Source organism: Colletotrichum navitas, assembly GCF_030913465.1.
Source record: "Colletotrichum navitas strain CBS 125086 chromosome Unknown LY79scaffold_10, whole genome shotgun sequence".
Lineage (NCBI taxonomy): Eukaryota > Fungi > Ascomycota > Sordariomycetes > Glomerellales > Glomerellaceae > Colletotrichum > Colletotrichum navitas.
The window spans coordinates 293,666-312,814 of NW_026850556.1; the positions used below are offsets into that span (position 1 = coordinate 293,666).

The following is a 19,149-nucleotide window of genomic DNA, read 5'->3' on the forward strand; positions in this document are numbered from 1 at the left end:
AGATCGGTCTCAGTCTGGTGTGGGTGGCTGCCCGCCACGCCGAAGCAGAGTCCATGCTTTATCGAATCTCTTGGCCGGGCTTCGTGTGAGGCGTGTGTCTCGAAACATCCCAACACGTCACAACCAATCTTCGAAAAGGAAAAAGGAAAAAAAAAGTTGAAAAAAATCTCTGAGGGGAGTTTCTCTCCATTCTTTTCTTTCTTTTTTTTCTCCGGCCAAAACGAACAGATACTCGCGGGTCTCACTCAGGTGGATGAGATGAAGAGAAGCGTATATCGCTGACGAGGAAATGATGTGTGTGTCTGTTGCATTCTCCTTTCTTTCGCTGGCCACTTAGCGGCCATCAAGGTCATAGCTGTAGCTGGCCCGTCCCGTAGGTTGTGGAATGTCCACGGTTGCTTATTCCACCCGGGCTTCGCGTTGCATCCGGGCACGACATGCTTCTCTTGTCGTGTGACGCCGGGACGCGGGATCTGAAGCGGTCAAGCAAAGGAGCCTCCCTCCTTCCGCCACCGGGCCACAACGTCATTGTCGTGCTCTACCTGAGGGCCTCTGTTGTAGACTTGCGTTCCGAGTTGATGGACGCCCGTACAGGTCGCCGTCTCTTTCGTTGTCACAAGTCGGCTGCGGGCCGATTGGTGCTACAGCAGGGCGGACGTCACGTCCAATCCGAGCCGCTCCCAATATTTTGCCAAGACGCTAGTTCATAATCAAATCGCGTCCGAAAAGGCGCGTTTGCAGACCATCCCTCTCCATTCTGAGCCTGCTGGCCGATCGTCTGCGCATGTGCAACGCTACTGCGAGCCCGCAGCCTTCAGATTCATCAGAAGGTGCTGCAGCCCTGCCCGGTTGCTACAGCTTGGCAGAGATGCACGATTGGCAAGTCGGTAGCATCGATAGCTAACCCGATGGCACCAGTTGCGGGTTGCAGGTTCGGCATTAGTAAAGGATGCCACCGAAAAGAACAGACGACGCTCGACGGGGGCTCGTCGATCCAAGGACGGCTTGCAGTAGGGTGCGTGCATGATGGTGTAGCCATAGGTACTCCAAGTCCAGCATGACCGTTGACTGTGGGACAGGCTACGTCCACGGAGAAGAAAGCAAGGGTCGAGACTGGCTAATAGGCTTCTACGCCGCTTGTAAATGAGACAACAAGAAGAAAATATGGCCATCATGCGGGCTTGCGATGCCGGGATAGGGGCTGCCTGTTGCGGACCGACAACAGACGATTTGTCAGTTATCACCGAGATTCGATGTTTCGGTATGGCTAGTCCAATTGAAGAGAGTCCTCCGATAATATGCAGCCACCAACACAGGCTTTTCCCTATGAGATATTGCACGCTGGTTGCCAGTACAACTTCGCATGACCTGTTCAAGCTGTGTAGCAGCTCAGGCGCAACCACACGCTTCTTTCCGGGCCAAGGCGCACAAAGCCGACTAAATAAAGTTGACAGGTAACATGCGGCGGGTTGGAACAAATGAGGTGCGGTTACCTTGCGGTGCGGGAACCAGGGCGGTCCGACAAGACCGCACCGGCAGTTGATTCGCACATGAGAACTGACGATCTGGTACTCTGTGAATGGATGGTTATCACAAACCCCATATACAAAGGACGGGAATTCCTGGCGGTGAAACACCTGTTTTTTCTGACATTTCGAACTTTCGTTTGGCGGAGTCGCCATCGAGATGATGAGTACTCTCGACCCAACCTTCTCGGTAAAGATCATCTGAATTGGAGGCGGTCAAGATGCAACAACCCGCTTCTGTCTCTCGGTTGTACGTGCGACCATGTGGTACAGTAACCGGAACGCTAAACGGCAGTTCCAACAGCTTGGTTGACTAGCCGGGTATGCCTGTCGGTGGCAAGGAGGCAACCGAGATTCCGGTGCTAGACATGGAGTCATCAAGAGACCGATCGAGGGCGGCATCGATCGCGGATCATCAGATGGAATCTCAAACCGGGGCCCGGCTGAGACTTGAAGTTGCAAAGTTGAGACTCGCTTCTGGTAGCCTCGACCTATGGGACTTGCAGGAATTGCGCGTCAAGCAGGGTAACGGTCGACCGAGAACACGGAATAATCGCAGTTATTGACAAAGATTCTGGCGTTTGATTTTTATGGCTTGATGAAACCAGCCCGCTCCCAAGCTGGGGTTACATGGCGTCACGTCTTCATGGGTGGTTACATACGTATGCCGGCATCCTTATTGCAAGAATAGCATTATTGTCATTGGCGAGCCGTCAAGAATGCGAACAGAATGATTGCATGTGCTGCATTGAAACTTTTGACTTGCCGGCGGGCTTGACATGTGATACGTGTGTGTATAACCGAATACTTTGCAAGGGAGAGAGCTTGGGTTGTGGTCAAACAGGCCGGATGTGTGTTCAACGAGATTCGATCAGTCACCAAGCAGCCACCAAGTAGAGCCTCTCGTGGCTTGCCAGATCTCTCGTCATCGTGAGTCAATAGGCAGTCCGCTGGCCGTGCGTTTCTTGAAAAAGTTACAATCCGAGTATATGAAAAAGAAAGAAAAAAACCAGAATCAAAGCCAGCTGAACGACTGGGCAATCGTGGCGGAAACCGGATCTTGGTAGGGCGATATGGTTTCGCAACCAGGCGATGTGGCTGATGTGACAAGTCGTGTTCTCGACGAAGACCTCAACGGAATTGGCTGTGTGGCCAGTACATCAGTGGGCTTTGACGGATTTCGACGCAAAACCTGATCATCTGCGCATCTCATGTACTATGTGACAGGTCATTTCGACAAGTTTGCATGCTCGACATGCACGCACTAGATGCGTATTGGGGCGCTCAGAAGCACACGTCGCCGGTCATTGGATGGTCCTACACATACCAGCGCCTGCAGCATTATGTGAACCAGCCAAGAGGCGCTGGTTAGAAGTCGCAGGGCGTTGGAACATCGATTAGTAGCTACAATCAGTCGTTGGTACAGTTGGAGACTCAGTTTTGTGATCTGCTAGCGTTAGTCAGAAATGACAGCGATGGAGTTTGGTCAGAAAAGCCGATACATCAATCTGCCTGACAGGCAGGCAGGCATATGAAACCGTGCGATATGAGACACCGGATTTCTGATGCCGCCCTGGGCTTGACACAGGGAAAAGCCGATTGAGATTTCGGTGACGGACGGATCGAGAACTGGGATCCAGACCCAGTCGATGACTGTTGGTAAGCTTGTCCATGCCACGACTCGACGCTGCGGTTTGTTGGACCTCTAGCCTGCCGTCCAAGACAAGGGCCACACACATGTGACATGACCGTCGGGATCCCTCGAGGGGCGGAACAAGCCGCCACTACATAAATCGTTGACCAAACAATGAGCTTCGTGCCCTGGCACAACAATCCCCAGCCTGATGGGGTGACCAGCGCCGTTGCTTCGGAAGCACAACACAACAGGACCCACACGACAGCAGTCGAATTTCGACCGGTGCCCCCGGATCCAAACAATTCGAATCCGTGTATGGAGGTCGTATTGTACGCTGGCCAGCAGGCTTGTTGAAAAGAAACAAGGCGACGTCGCATGGTGAATCGACTTGGCATATATATCAGCCTCGCAAGTATTGGTCGGACAAGGAGGGGGCTCACAATACACAGCCATCGGCGACTGACCTCGTCATGAGCGATCTGGTCTTGTGGAGGAAAAGATACAGGGCGGGTGTGCAACATCAGATGGCAGGTGGTGACGGCGGATGCTGCACAACGTCAAGCCGGATATAGGACAGGCGGGCGGCGGTGCGCCCACCTCGAACCAGCACTCCGGGATGAGGCTAGGCTCCCGCCCTTTGCAGTAGTGGGTGTAGCGTGGGCAGCAAAGTCAGACAGCCATACCGGTACAGCTGGCGCTGGAGGGAAAACAATTCCTCTTCTTTTCTTCCTTGGATCGTTGGCGGTTCCTGGTGTAACCCGGTCGGTCGGTCCAAGCTGGGGCGGGTGTTGCGGCTGATGGGTGGCATCCCTGCCGGCTTCAAACGCACTCGGCCGTTAACGAACAGGCAGACCGATGTTTGCTCGACAAGTGCCCAACGAAAAGAAGCCCGTCGCCGTCGAGCCGTGCCGCCTGTACAAGGTGGCTAATGTCGCTTCAGAGAATGTAGGCACGATGTGGGCAGCCAGGCCCCCTTCCCCACCCAGCGCACCGTTGGGCTCCATGCCGAAAGAGCTCATCAGCCTGTCCGATCGATGCGTGACCAAACTGTTGCAGAATGGCACGCTAAGTACTCATGGTGGGAAGAGGGGGAGAGAAAAAGAAAGAAGAAGTAATTCCGAGCAAGGAAATCGAGGAGCAGGGGACGAAGAAAAGAAAGCAAAATGGGATCACCAGGTGGGGGTTTCTTGTGATGAACCAAACGCCATCTGGGACCCGCCTGGGAAAAGGAAGCATGGCGGACTCGCGTGGTCCATGCCAAGGGGGTTATGAAGAAAACGAATCTAATTGGCAAAATGTTGGAAAACAAAAACAAATCGGAAGAGCAGCGCGGGGAAGGGAGGGGAGCGGCGGCCGCCTGCTTGCCAGAAGTGTGCGTGTGAAGCTTGCTTGGAAGCTTCAGGATCATACGTTTGCGCGCTTGGTACGAGGAGGCCAAGGGTGTGTGGCCAAGGAAAGGGATGCTGGGTAGATGGAAAGAAACTATGTGCGGGAAGGTGGTGAAATGGGCAGTCCTCGAACAAGGCAACAAGACAAGAACGAGGGTCAGAGGAATGGATTGCGTTAGTGTGGATGTTTGCCCGAGGCCTTGGATCTTGCAATCGGAGGATTCACATTTTGCATTGTGAGAAAGGACGTGTCGCCGTACGAATACGTAGAACATTCAAAGGGACTGACTACCTGGGAAGGAAGGTACGTTCCTCAGTCCGAATACCGAATACAGCATCTCTTACCTTAGGCAGGTAGGTACTACGTAGACGGGTAGTACGTACACTGGTACTGGTAGTACCTACCTACCTACCCACCACCATACCTAGCTGACCGGCGTGGGCCTGCAGAGGTACAGTACCTAGGTTAGGTAGGTAGTTTACGTTGCGATGCAGGAGCAGGGACGCATGAAAGAAGGAGCGTGTGAGTGTGAATGTCGGCGTAGATGTGCATGCAGATGTGGATGTGGAAGTACCTGTGGATGTGCTATGTAAACTAGGTACTTCCCTACACTAACACGACACTGCATGACCTCGCTTGCGGCTTGCCTTTTCCCCCTCTGCCCAGACTTGACACCGTTGGCTGTACGGAGTACCTCGAAGAGTTCTTCTGTCCAAGGAAGCATGGAATCAACTCCTGTGCTTTGGGTTGTTATCTTCATTGCCGCTGCTCCCTCCCCCCTCTCTCCCCACCTCTCGTTCGTTTTTCCTTCCACGCATGTTGTCTCGCGAGAGTTGAGCCGATGGGTATGCGAAGAAAGCAGCGCCATGGGGGCGTGTGGGCCAGTATATCGAGCCATCCTCGTCTCAAATCCGAGCTGCTTGCGACCCTCCCGACCAAGGCCGCCTGGCTCTTGTCTACCTACTTGCCGGCCTGCCTGGCCGTTTTGTGATGATAGTCGCGGCGTAGGCTTTGATGACGGATGGGGCGCAAGGAACGCCCCTGTACAGTACAGTTACGGTACGACACGGTACAAGGCAAGGCAAGGCAAGGGAGTGAGGGCATTCGGAGGAATGCCGGGCTGAGCCGACGTTCAGACGTTCAGCTTCCGGTCGCCTGGCTTGACGGGCTTGAAGTAGCTTTGCGAGCCGGAAGGGGGCGGAGGGGCAAGAGGAAATGTATCTGTATTACACAGCATGACGGAACACGCGGTATTTTTCCGACAAGTGACAGAATTCAAATGGAACGCATCGATCAAACCAGGGTGGTTGGGTAGGAGCAGAGATGCGCGCCACCCAGCCCACCCATGCATCCGATAGGCCACCCAACAATCGAAGCCCGGTTACAAGATGCTTATCGGGATGCAGGCAGGGCTCAATCAGAATATGACGCTTCCTCCCCCTCCCCCTCCCCCTCCCCCTCCCCTTACAAAAAGAGGTGTGTGTGTTGGTGTGAGCGCGAATGCAACTGTGGCTTGACCTCGTATTTTCTCTCCCTCTCCTTCTCTCAAAACTACGAGTCGTGGGCAAGTACGAATGGAAGTAAACTAGAATAATTAATCGTCATACAGAGTTTACTAGGAGGGAGTCGAGAATTCTACGGATGCTCAGGTCATTAGATAAAGCCACCAATCGGGATGGTCACCGGGCCCCCAAACCACGGTGAGTGAGAGCACATCAGCGCCAGCCGCCATACACATAAACTCCCCCCTTTCCTCCCTCCTCCTCCCGGAAAGGTCTTCCGCCCTCATGTGGCCAATAGGACCATCCGATTCTTGACCCGGCCGGGGTCGCACTCGTTAGCCTCGTTATTTCTGCTCGTCGCAAACCCTATATCCCGTCAGTGTCAGAGCTCGTGCGGCTGCTCATAAGAAAAGAATGATACAACCAATTCCAGAGAACTTCAGCTGGGGCTCACCATCACGGGCCAGACCCCTTTCCGACGAGTACCCACGTGCAGCTAGGTAGGTACCAGGTGGGCCGAATTTAGCATTGACCCAATACAAGGCAAACGACGACAGTGAAGGCGACGGTGACGGTGACGACGATCGGCCACTACCAGGGGAGGGAGGGAGGGAGGGAAGGAAGGATCTCCTGACCCTGGCAATCCAAACAGAGTTTGATATTAATTCTAATCCCCGACCTGTCACACGCAGAACTTGAGTGTCTCACGCCGTTCTAGGCCACACTCTTGTTCGTTCCGCTCCCCCCATTGCCGTCTCTACTCGATAGCGCCATTTGTCGCCTGCTATTGGGTCTCTCTCCCCCCTTCCCGCTTCGCGCAAGTCCCCGGGCTCGGACAAACGACCCCTGGTCCCATCGTGGTTTACGTGCAGTGATCAACACCACTACCGACGACGTGCGTTGGCTACCGCCGACCTTGCTCGCATCGTGATGGGCGCGAATGCGACGACTGACGCACGGTACCCAGGAATAGGCAAGAAAAGCAACGACTCGTCTACCTGCCGAGTCCAATCTTCAGGCTCGGATTTTGCCAAGTCCCGCGCTCTCGCCGTCAACGATTCGTCATGAAACCGCGGGAGCTGAATTGTTGGGGGTGGAGCGGGCCTTCTGACCTCGTCTTCAGAGGCCTCGCACGCCGCGAAAAGCAAAAGTGCAGAAGAAGACGAAGAAGAAGAACAACAAGAAGAAGAAACAGCAGAAGAAGGACATACAGACATTTGGGGGTGACGGCATCGTTTGAGCCTCGCACGTCGATTCCGGCACGGGCTACACCGGTTCTGCAGGGTTCGTTGGCTGTGTCGGCGAGACGTATCCGTACATGTACCATGTATTCGTCCGAGCATGTAAGTAGGTAGGCAGGCAGGCATCCTTGCCTCGTAGCGGCCTCGGTAGCCGGTCTGCGATGCTGAGCCTCCGTTGGCTACGCCTGTACAGGTCGATACCTAGCAAATATATGGGGTGGGAAGAGAAGACTTCGCGATGCTTCACGCCGCCTAGTCGAGAGCAATCATCACCCACGGCTTGCTGTACATCGTAAAGTCGCATGACCCAGAAGCAAATCCCCCGAACGAATCCCGGGGCAGATCGAACAGAGCTCTTTGATCCACTCGCCCGGGTTCTCCTTCTAGTACTCGCCCCCCCCTGGCAGGCTGACCCTTGCTGCAGTAGTCTTTCGATCGACTGCCTACCAGGGGAGGAGGGGCCAATGGGTGAACCGGGGGCCTTGGGGATCGGGTTGGAGAAGGGGAGAGTTGCATGGGTGATGGGCGTGCGCTGGAAGGGGGACTGACTGACCGGTCGAATGCGGTACTTCGTGGAGGTAGGTGGTATGTAAACAGACGAGCATCATAGCGCTGGCTCACCTTGCTTTCCACTGCTTGCGCGTTGCTTTGCCTATGTTGTGTGTACCCCCGTTCCTACAAAGAAGGAATCGAGCAGACTCAACCCTTCCTCCCGGAAGCGCCGCCGCCAGCCGCGAGAAGTTGCAACGTGCCTCAACAAGCCGGGCCCCCTTCGCCGTGTGCCGCCCTCAGACTCGGGGGCTTGCTGATCTGGTTCGACTCTGTCTCACCTCGTCCAGCAACGAAAATGATGGGGGGAAAAAAACGAAGAAAAAAAAAACAATAATCCGACAACGAGGTAGAGGCGCGCCCAGTCTCACTCCCACAAACTCTCCCACCCCCCGAGCTCCTCCCCAAAAGAGCCAGGAAACGCCTGCCAAAATCGAGAAACCGTCCAGCCAGAAAGAAAAGAGAAAGACACAGACAGATGCATGTACCAATACACCTACGCCCCCCTTTCCCCCTCTCTCTTTTGCATATACACACACACACACACACACACACACGCCGGTTCCCGATGAACAACAATTCTTCAGCCATCACCCGGGCCTGGCCCAACCCACACTCTGACGGAGAGTCGCACAGGGTACGTCCCACCTAATCGTCCATCCTTGCGAGGCAGGCCGATGTACTTGCTCTACCTAACAGTAAGTGCCCTCAGATCCCACTCATACGCCTCCCCGGCGGGGGGGGGGGGGTGTCTTGCTAGTGTGATACCGCCCCAGAATGTGATATGCGCCATCTGCACTGTACCGACCTGCCGGCCTGGGTCCTTTTTTTTTCTTCCTTCCTTTTCGTTTCTTTTGCTCGCTGTGCTTCTGCTGCTGGTCTTCCGCCGCTTGCTCGCCGATTGATTATTATCAGATGCCACTGCTATGTTTTCTTCTTGCACTAGTAACCAGAGCAGGGACTTGGAACATCCGCTCCCGCTTGACCTCTTCTCCCTCGCCTTGCCTTGCCTACCCGGTCCTTGCCAGACTTTCCAGCCCAGCTAGCACAGTGCTTTGTCCTCGTGCAAGTTCAAAGGAAACAACAGCAAAGTATAAGAGACCACGGGCGCCTCCTTGAGCTTCTGCCTCGTCTGGATCACCATCATCGCACATCACCAAGAGTCCAAAAGCCTCGCTTCAACCACCACGCTCACAAGTCTTCAACCTGAGCAGCTCCCGTAACTCTACCAACCACACCTACACATTTCGTCAACTGCATCTTAGGGACCACTCAGTCTACCATCTTCACTTCTACAATTCCGCCATCATGGTCTGCTCAACGCAATATCAGGTCGACAAGGCCGCTTCCCGAACTCAGCAGAAGCCCTCGTCGTCGTCGTCCAAGAGCGGTTCCAAACAGGTGAGCCCATGACTGACTGCACTCCACATCCACACTGCCCGCCCCCCTGGGAACAAAAACTAAAAAACTAAAACTGACACTTGTCGCAGCATCTCCTCCCGGGTATTCGATGCCCTACGTGCCATGCCTCAGGTAAAGAAGTGTGGGTACTACCCGGAAAAGAGTGCGGTTACTGCGGCACCCCCTGTGGCTAGACCAGTTCTTGTGAGTTTCTTGGACTTCTTCCCACGCCTCATGGCCATGTGGCAGTGTGGCTGACTCTTCAACAGACGATAATCCCCCTAGTCAGGAGTCTTGTTGGTCCGACTGCGACGCGATGACTGGCAACCCTCAAAACATTAACGATACCCTGGGACGACGGCGAACGGCGACACACGAAAGCTAGTGGATGAGGGGTTGTGCGCGGGCATGACACCGGATGGGGTCTGCTCGAGTAAGAGAATGTCATTTTCATCATATTTTATTATTTTTCCTTTGTGAGGGAACGAGTAAAAAGGGGCAGATCAAAACGACTGGGTGGGCCAATCTGGGTACTGGCCCTGTAATGTTAACGAGCCATGTCTGTCCGATTTTTAGATCGGTTTGCGCAATTGTAGGGTAACAACGGGCGGGACGACGAACAGAAATCGGCATGGCATACCACAACCGGCGCCTGGGACTTGAAGCTTCGGAGGGGGGTGGGTGGTGGAGTTAGGGATTGTAATGACAGCCATCTGGAGATGCTTACTCTTCGTTTGCAGTATAGAGACGTATGCACAAAAAAGAAGAATCTCTCTACCCATCCCCAAAGTCGTTGCCATCTTGTTCGACCCTTTGGAAGCCGATGGTCGTCGCCGAGCGTGCGGAGGATACATATGTGCGGTAGTACTACCAGCACTACAACGTAGGTAGGTAGGATGCCCCCCCCCCTCTTGATCTGTAACCACCCACTGACCGGCGTGGAGGCAGGCCTATCAGTACCCGGCATAGTGGCTGCAGCATATCGCATGGGTGTGCACGATCGCGACCCTGTCGGGAGGAATGCGGGAGGTGCTCTGCTCGGAGATAAGCCCCGAAATGTGTCGATTGGTAGAGTTCGAGTCCGCATCGGTGATTGCGTCTGCGACGAGCTGGCTGCAATGCAGGCTGCAGCTGCATGGTGGAGGTAGCCCCCCTAAGTGTATATCGGTCAAGATCGAGGTGGCGTCGCGATGAACAAGGGGAAAGAAAGGATGTGCAGAAAAGCAAACATTGGGTAGGCATCGCAGGGTTGAGAGTGTGGTATTGGTGGTAGACTCGACCCGAGTCTCGCCATCTCAAACGAGATGGCGTTGGGATAGAAAGAAAGAAAAAAAGCCTGGCGTTCAGCTGTCTTCGTTCGAATGTCCAGGATTAGCACAAGGTTGCGAGTTGTCGGTACTACAGCCCGCTTCGTTGAATAGCGACAAGTTATCCCAGCCATCCTTGTCGTTCCATAGCCATAGCACGCCACGGGTCCCGGTGATTGCCGAGTATTATGAGTATGCATCTATCTACAAAGCGACGACGGACCGAGTCCTGCAACTAGGGGGTGACGTCGGTATCGCGGCGAGAAGCAGCGAGTTGTTTGCCCGGGCGTCGCGAGCGAGGTCACCACCCCCCGTCAGCCCAATCGGTCCCGGTTCCACGGGTCCACTGTCACCTACCTGTAGCTGGAGCTCGGAGCTAGGCCTGGCTCGTTACACCAAACGGTCTGCAGGGTGGTGCATGAGCGAGTCGACGTCCTGCAACGCTCCACTATCGAGGAAACGCCCACCCAGAGCGAGAAAGGGAGGGAGAAGGTCAGGCCAGCTGAAAGCATCCCAGCTGAGATGCAGGGTTCTTGCGCAGGCCAGCTCAGGTTCCAGATGGCCAGATAGATGGCTGGCCGAGTCATCCTTCAATGGCACGGCAGTCAGGGCAGCGCTCAAGGTTGAGTAAGTCGTTAGTGCTGAATGGGAGGGCAATAGGCTGCGTCGCGGGACGCATGCCGGTGGTTACTGAACGCAAGACGAGGGCTGTGTAGGCTTTCTTGTCTCGCGCCGCAAAGAGGAGTAAGACATGCGACCTGTCACTAATGACACGGGCAGTCCAGGGATCTGTAGCGAGTAGCGAGACGAAGGGGACGCCAAAGGGACTACCATACGGCAACCGGCCATATTTTTGTCACCCGAGTGGTAGCTCAGATCTCGTTGTCAGGCACGGCATGCTGACCAAGGGAGTCGGTCCGGCAAGCGTCCGCGCTCGGTCGCAGCAGACGTGGAAAGGGGGGGGGGGGGGGGGGGACCGAACGATGTCGTTGATGAAGGTCGGATTGAGCGGAGGGGGAAGAGCGGCATAGCTTACTACGTTAACCTAGGTAGCGGCGGATACACCGGGGCGTGAAAGGCGCAAGGCTTGGCTTGTTCACCGTTGGTTTCGGAGGGATGTGGACGACGTAGGTTGTTTGGGGGCCTGACAGAAGAAATGGCGACGAGGGAGGCAAAGAAAACAGATGGGAAAAGAAAGGAAAGAAAGGGGGGGGAGGGGGAGGAAAGTGTGATTGACGCTGACATGCGCAGAATATGAGATTTGACAACTTCTGCGGCCATGACACCTTCCATCTGCAGCCCGGTGTTGAAGCCCCCTTGCTGGCCTAGAGTGCTTGCTTGCTTGCTTGCTTGCTTTCTTGCTTTCTTGACCGTGTGTTTCTTGCTTCCCTCCCAGCCTCGGACTCGGGAGCAAGCAAGCATTCATCAATGGCAAACGGGTGCATTGCCCCCCTTCGGAACATCCCATCCTCTGCCAAGAACCTAGCCTTCTCACCGGGGAATTTGGCCAACTTCCGAGTTGAGACATGTTCGTTCGATCATGTTCGTTCGATCTCTGGAGATGGAAACGGGGCCCGGCCGCCTGCCAATTCCAAGTCCATCGTGTGATGCGCAAGTCAAGCAACAACAAAAAAGTCTCGACACACAAGCAAAAGTCATGGCCGAAACCCCGACCGCACTGTGACAGCCACCTTGTTAATGGACATGGTGGTTCGTTCTTGTTAGCATGCTTATTTTTTTTTTCTGAGATGGAGGTTGTGCTCTACTATACATACGTCGAGCGTGATTACCACCTCGGTTTACCTGCTTCTCGGAAGCAATGCCAAACCTTAATGCTCGTACTGTTGGGGACGTGTGCGATGGATATGATTTCCGCGACCTGGGAAAAGCATCGACGCAGTAGGTACACTTGCGAACGCAAAGTTCCCGGCATCGGGGTCGGCCCCTTGAGTCGTGGCGTCCATTTGCTCACTCATGCCACCTTTCTTTTGGAGAGTCGTGGTCCCTTCAGCCCTGTCTGGCTTGGTGCTAGATGCTGCAAGCGAGGCTCTAGTAATCAACATTATGTTTCAAGTCTCATCGAGATGCCTAACTCGGCCCGTCAGAAATCCCTCGTCGTTCTTGTCGCCCATGCCCATAGTCGTCAGCTTGCTCGCTCTTCCTCCCTGACATCATCTTGACCGCCTTTGAAAGCTGGATGTCTGTCAGTGTGTGAAGACGATGAGCATCGCAGGCAGGGCTGTGCCATGTTGTTTGCCGTTGTCCCTTGGCTTTCTTCCTTCAACACATTCCTTTTTCCTGTCTCAGCCACTTCAGACTCAGCCGAGGCGGCCCACGGGCTCCACGTAGAGGAAAACAGAAATAGTTGAGAGCCCGGCCGACATGGTCTGAAGTTGCAGCTCGAGGCATATGATGACAATGGGATGCGTCAAGTGGTCAGACTTAAACTCTCACGCACGCGCACCAAGCATGTCAATCCCCCTCTCAAACAATTACAGGCCGTGCTGGCTAGCCAGTCAGTCAGCCAGCCAATCACGGCCAGTGAAAATCCAACGGCGCCGCCGTCATTCCCGTTGAGCAGGCAAAGTAAAGTAGTACCTAAAGTAGGTAACCTAGTCTTGGCCTGTCTTGGTCTGGTCCCCCGAACCCCGCAAAATGCTTGGGGGACAAGCGGGCGGTCGCCAGATCGGACAAATCAAGGAAGGTACCGCCTCATACGCAACTCGGTGGAGGGGTACCTCCTTCTTTACCTCCTCCCCTCCCAATTGCCGTCCAGTGTTTCTTGCTTGCCCTGCCCACTCGCGGCTGTAGCCAACCCGCCACTTCCCGGTGCCCGATGCCTGATGCCGATGCGACTGCCGTTGTAAAGACTTGCGCCAAAGAGTTTCTACAGCCGTCGCCAATTCAACTCGATAACGCAGTCCCCTTCCTCCATCCAGCCCGCCTCCTGCCGTATGTAACATGAACGGCATCGACATCCTTTGCGATGCCGCCGGCTCCGACATGCTTAACCCGCTCTACTCCCCGCCCGATCTCCGGAAAGAGCCGGCCCAACCTCCACCCCAGCATCTCGGGAAGCGCAAACTGAGCACGTCCGACGCCTCACCCTCCGCGACACACGTCTGCCATATATGCAGGAGGGTCTACGAGCGAGCCGACCACTTAACGCGCCATCTGCGTTCCCACGAGAACGCTCGCCCTTACCAGTGCTCTCGATGTCCGAAACGATTCAACCGCGCCGACCTTCTCACTCGCCACGAGACAACTCACGACCGGGATAACACGGGCAAAGGCAGGACCTTCATACGGAGAAGCGATCGGGCCGCCGAGGCATGCCTAAATTGCGCCGCCTCCAAGTCGAAATGCGAGGTAAACACTCCTTGGGCTACATCACCATCATCATCATCATCATTCCCCGGAGACAATACAAACTGACGCCCACCTAGGACGTCAAGCCGTGCTCTCGCTGCCGCTCCAAGAAGCTGCCATGCCAAGTCCCCTCGAAACGTACACATCCCAACCGATCCTCCGTAGACGGCATCTCGACACCGTCCGAAACATCTACGATGCATCATGCCCTCGACATGAATCGCAGCATGAATCCCGGCTCGGCCTACGACGACCCCAAGATGGCACTCATGCCTCCACATCACGACATGACCCACGAAATGGACGCAGCTTCGTTCATGGCGGATGGTTTTGCGAACCCCACCATCGACCTGGTCATGGACGACATCGCTTATTTCAATCCCATGCAAAACTACTTACAGGACATGGACTTTTCCTCCTGGGACCTAAATTTCGATGCCATAACCATTCCACAACCCGAGACGAACCAAACCCCCGAGTCTGCCACAACCCACCGGTCAAAGTCGAATACGCGGAACGCTTCCAGAGCACATGCCGCCTTCAAACGATCGCCCTGGCTGTGGGAGCCAGGCCCGAATGATTACGCCCTTCACCACGCATCCCCTCACGACAAGGAACGCCTGGCCCTGGACGATGGCACCCTTGCCAACTCTCCCGCTTTCGACAAACTTACCAGCACTCCAGGTACAAAGCTCAAGATGACGTCCTCGTCTAGAGACAGCCTGCTGGTCATGGTAGTGGCCAGCACAGTCCAAAAGGGTGCCCGTCAACGCACGCCGTCCTTCCCGTCTTTGGACCTCCTCAACTACCTCGTTCAGGCCCATTTTATTCATGACGAGCACCAGGGCGACAGCTGGATTCACCTGGCTACCTTTGATGCCACGACAGCGATACCTGAACTGCTTGCTGGTATCATATCCAGTGGTGCGACATACATATCCATCCCGGCGGTTTGGCAATTCGGGTTCTCCCTCCATGAAGTTCTGAGGCTTGGGCTGGCAGACTTGGTATGCGTCCCCACGCTTGCTTTTCCAACCTCTGTTAACAGCAAGGCAAATTCATCAAGTGGGGGACAATGTTGCTGACACACCTCACAGTTCGAAGGTTCGAATACTTTTACGAGAGACCTCGAGGCTCTTCAGGCCTCCATGCTCACGTTGGACACCGGTATCTGGAGCGGGTTCAAGAGAAAGATGGAGATAGCAGAAAGCTTCTTGCAACCTCCAATGACCATGCTCAGACGCGCAGGTAGCTTTTCGACACCACCCGACTCACCCGCAATAATCCCAACACTCGAGGACCCTCCCGACGTACTGGACACCAAGTGGCGCAAGTTTGCGAAACGCGAATCCTACAAACGGCTCGTCTTGCACATGTTCTTCCACGATATACAAACGTCCATCGGGCTTTGCAAGAATCCCTTAATGTCATACACCGAGCTCAACTTCGGCCTTCCTGCCTCCCGAGATCTGTGGCGAGCCCGATCTGCGGAGCAATGGAGAAGCCTGTACTTGGCCAAAACCAGTGCTGCGCCCGACCGAATAATCCCTCGTGTATCGGAAGTCATGCATTGCACCGAGATACTTGACGAGTTCGAGCAACTGGTCGACACTGAACTCTGCTACATGGCCCTGCTACATGGATATTGGGGTCAGATATCGGCGTATCGTGAGGCAATCAAGTTCTACGCGGATGGAATCTCGAGCAAGAGAAACGCAACCCACCGCCTCTGGCTTAAAACACAGTACCAGGAGCTGTACCGTGATCTCAGCGACTTTTCGACCATGATCCTCACGTCCAAGCGACCGACGGCCCAGCTTGCAGTCATGTCGGAGGTCCTCATGATGCTCATTCACGTCTCCCCTGATGTCCTCCAGACATTTGCGGGCAAGGCGGGCGAGGACGAAGCTCGCAGAATTTCCAGCAAGCTCGAAGAAAGCTGGATGAAGACACCCGAGGCCCGCCACGCCATATGGCATGCTGGCCAGATCTTTCATCACGCGCGACAACTTCCGCCCGCCTCCTTGCGCGAGTTCAACGCCATCGCAGTGTACTTTGCTTGTCTCACACTCTGGGCTTACGGCTTGCTCTCGTGTCCGTCACCTGGGCAGGCAGAGGGCCAGGAGGCGGGCAACGGCATCGGTGGCAAGTCCAATTCGGCATATATTCTCATGGACTCTGAAGAAAACCGCGAGACGAGGGCATTCTTGCAGTTTGACCGTGGCGTGCCTGGCCTGACACTCAACGGGAATCCGACTGATGGCGTGGAGTCGCTGTCGAACCCGAGCATGGTGCTGTCCATTGGAAGGGACATCTTCCGAAACAACTTCCCTATTGTCTCGGAGCCGCTGCCACCCCTAGTTGAGAGCCTCAAGAGGCTTCTGCAAGACTTGAGCTCTGGGGCAACAGGGAGGCCGTCTAGGGCGGCGAGCGAAGACTACCCCCATGTCTGATTATGTTTCCCACCTGTGGATTCCGTTTTTCGTAATGCAGCGTACGGGTAACTGCTGAACCCGCGAAAGGTACTCGACTGCGAAATTTCTTTGCCGGTCATGAGTCTTACGAACGTAGTTGTCGGGACATCATGGGAAGTGGCGATAGTACAGTTTTAATTTCAGCAAGGACGCTGGATCAACCGAATGCCACTTTTCTTTCTATCTAGGACCCCATCAAGTAAGGAGCTATTGACGAGCGGATACCTTTGTCTAGCATGGAAAGTTGCTAGAAACCTGCCGTCACACTGAATAGAACAGTCCGTTTCGTAGACTCGGATGGGTGATTCCTCAGCCAGAGCTCCGAGATATCCTACTCGCCTACCTCGTCCCAAGGCGAGGTGCCATGCTCAGCCTTAACCAATGAGAGATTGGCCGTGACTGAGTTTGTCGAGTGCGGGCGACATGCCGAGCCATGACCTCCCCTTCCGACCCCTAAACCGGAGCTTAACAACTGGCCCCCACAGCAAGGGGGGGCAAAAACGAGGCGGAAGCCGTTCGTCGAATGATGTTTCGCACTTGGTTTTTTGCCAGTATTTTCCTGGTTCTGACAGCCAGGCCACGTAGAGTGTTTGTAGGACTGCGCCCGCCGCGCTGTTCTTGTTGACGTTGTCGAGTTAGGGATTAGCCGGCGGAGGGGGGCAGTGGCATTGGACCAAATGGCCGGGCACTAGTGCAATGTCACAAGCGTTGCATAACGATCCGCCAGGGAATAAATACAGTTGACAGCGCAGGCTTCGTGATAGCAGGGCGGCGCGGCCCAGTCTTCGTTTTGCGGTTTCTTCATGCCCCCGTCTGTATTGCAGGCCAATTCATGGCCACCACGTAAGAGGAAAGGGCCCGGGCGGGCGACCCGCCTTGAGGCCGATCTCCGCTGCTAATACTAAATCGCCGAAACGCACAAAGCCATGGCAGGTGGAGTCATCGACCCCGCCCAGGAACCCCGGACTTGGGCGGGGTGGGGTGGGGGAGTGACGCAGCAAGGATCCGACTCCGAAGGAAACCACCACACATCCGGGCCGCGGCACCCCGTTCTCTCCCACCACCAACACCACCACCAACACCACCACCAACACCATTCACGCCTCCATTTGTTCGACCTCTCCTCCTTCATCGTTCCATCTCACACGCGCAGCATCGCTCGGGCCAGCCTCATACCACAGCTTCTTCCCTCATCTCCCTTGCACCCTCGGGGCCTCAACCCCTTCAACCATCATCCCATGACGCATATCTGCTCACGAGACCAGGAAGTCTAAAGCCCAATCCCGTCCATTTGATACAATTAACCTGAATCGCTCCTGTTTCCCTTTTCCCTTTCTTCGACCGCCCTACTTCGCACACACGCACGCACGCACGCGCACACACTCAGCCACTTTTTCTTCCGAGCTCCTCCCTCATATACCCTCCCTCTCTCTCATCAATCTAAATCAACCGTCCATTAACATTAACATCTTCATCACGCCCTATTATACCCAGAGATACCCCCAAAATACCCATACCGCCTCATTTTATTTTTTATTTTATACCCGGCACCATGGAGGCCATTCGCCAGAAGATCCAGATCCCCGACTCCATCAAGCAGCTCCCCGAACAGCTCAAGCCGAAGTCGCCAAAGGCGCTCGACAAGGGCTCCGATTCCATCCCCACCTCCCTCACGCCCACGCCCGTGTCGCCACCCCTCGCGACCCCGTCTCACGGCGACCTCGGCGCCGTCCTGACCATCGCCTGCGCGGCGCCCATCGCCGCCAAGCCCACCACCGTCCTCTCCACCGTCCTCAACCCGGCCACCTACCCGACCTGGAACACCTTCGTCCCGCGCGCCACCATCTCTCGCCCCTCGGGCCTCGCCATCCCGCCCATGCTTGCAGGCGAGCCCTCCGTCGCCAAGCTCCAGCCCGGCGAGCTTCTCCTCGAGGGCACCCACGTCACCTTTGAGGTGCACCTGACGCTCGACCCGGCCAAGACGACGACCAAACAGGCCCTCGTCGTCACCAAGCTCGAGGAGTTCACCCGCGCCGCCGCCGAGGCCAACGGCGAGACCCACCGCGGCCGCAAGGGCTACCGCGTCTGCTGGAAGACGGGCGGCCTCGTGCCCCCCTTCGTCCTCAAGTCGGAGCGCGTCCAGGAGTTCCTCGAGACCGAGGACGGCAACGGCACCGAGTACCGCTGCTGGGAAACCTTTTACGGTCCCCTCGCCCAGGTCCTGCGTTTCACCATGGTCAACCAGCTCGAGACCGGCTTCGCCGCCTGGATGGACGGACTCAAGAACCACCTCGAGGGAACGGCGCCCTCGGACCCTGCCGCTGTTGCCGCCGCCGCCGCCGCCACGACTGCTCCGGCGACCACCCCGGCGGCTGCACCGGCTCCCGCGCCCGCCGTCGCCGCTGCCTCGTGATCTGCGTGACGCTCGCGTACGCGCCCGTGCGCTGGTAAGGTCCCTATGGATTCGAATGGGTCTTGTCATTCCTCAGTTGTGTCTGTGGTTTTTTTCTTGTTGTTTCAAAAGGGCTCATCATTCACACAATACGAAAACGAAGTGGCTAAAAAAAAAAGATGGGGAGGGTAGGAAAGGTTGAGACGAGGATGCAAAGGCGGGGGGAAGGAGGACGGGGCTGAACGATGGTCGTTTTCCTAGGAAAGGGGTTCCTATGTATCCAACGTAGCTTGATACCTGTCCGCAACCGGCAACAAGGAGTTTATTTGACATTTCTTTATACAAAAAATAAAAAACAATGCA

At 55.5% G+C, this 19,149-nt stretch overlaps 6 protein-coding genes across 6 annotated transcripts; 4 read left to right on the plus strand and 2 right to left on the minus strand.

Moving 5' to 3' along the window:
- Positions 1 to 662: 662 nt before the first annotated feature.
- LY79DRAFT_33631 (uncharacterized protein) lies at positions 663 to 1,942 on the minus strand. The gene has a single exon (XM_060552538.1). The coding sequence runs from the start codon at positions 1,725 to 1,727 to the stop codon at positions 795 to 797; it is 933 nt and encodes a 310-aa protein (XP_060417695.1). The 5' UTR covers positions 1,728 to 1,942; the 3' UTR covers positions 663 to 794.
- A 664-nt stretch (positions 1,943 to 2,606) lies between these two features.
- LY79DRAFT_33699 (uncharacterized protein) lies at positions 2,607 to 3,931 on the minus strand. The gene is made up of 4 exons (XM_060552545.1): positions 3,603 to 3,931; positions 3,264 to 3,549; positions 3,029 to 3,213; positions 2,607 to 2,976 (listed from the first exon to the last, which is right to left on the minus strand). The coding sequence occupies exons 1-4, from the start codon at positions 3,681 to 3,683 to the stop codon at positions 2,791 to 2,793; spliced, it is 738 nt and encodes a 245-aa protein (XP_060417696.1). The 5' UTR covers positions 3,684 to 3,931; the 3' UTR covers positions 2,607 to 2,790.
- Positions 3,932 to 5,183: 1,252 nt separating this feature from the next.
- On the plus strand, positions 5,184 to 5,854 carry LY79DRAFT_542962 (uncharacterized protein; the record flags this gene model as incomplete). The annotated part of the gene is made up of 1 exon (XM_060557023.1): positions 5,184 to 5,854. A coding segment is annotated over exon 1 (269 nt), but the record flags the coding sequence as incomplete, so codon positions are not given.
- A 3,203-nt stretch (positions 5,855 to 9,057) lies between these two features.
- On the plus strand, positions 9,058 to 9,710 carry LY79DRAFT_33851 (uncharacterized protein). Its single transcript, XM_060552552.1, has 3 exons — positions 9,058 to 9,244; positions 9,334 to 9,407; positions 9,530 to 9,710. Exons 1-3 carry the CDS (start codon positions 9,152 to 9,154, stop codon positions 9,627 to 9,629), a joined length of 267 nt encoding a protein of 88 aa, XP_060417698.1. The 5' UTR covers positions 9,058 to 9,151; the 3' UTR covers positions 9,630 to 9,710.
- A 3,650-nt stretch (positions 9,711 to 13,360) lies between these two features.
- On the plus strand, positions 13,361 to 16,595 carry LY79DRAFT_33894 (uncharacterized protein). Its single transcript, XM_060552553.1, has 3 exons — positions 13,361 to 13,920; positions 13,998 to 14,927; positions 15,018 to 16,595. The coding sequence occupies exons 1-3, from the start codon at positions 13,513 to 13,515 to the stop codon at positions 16,371 to 16,373; spliced, it is 2,694 nt and encodes an 897-aa protein (XP_060417699.1). The 5' UTR covers positions 13,361 to 13,512; the 3' UTR covers positions 16,374 to 16,595.
- Positions 16,596 to 17,946: 1,351 nt separating this feature from the next.
- On the plus strand, positions 17,947 to 18,630 carry LY79DRAFT_500451 (uncharacterized protein; the record flags this gene model as incomplete). Its single annotated transcript, XM_060553357.1, has 1 exon — positions 17,947 to 18,630. A coding segment is annotated over one exon (684 nt), but the record flags the coding sequence as incomplete, so codon positions are not given.
- Between the last annotated feature and the right edge of the window lie 519 nt (positions 18,631 to 19,149).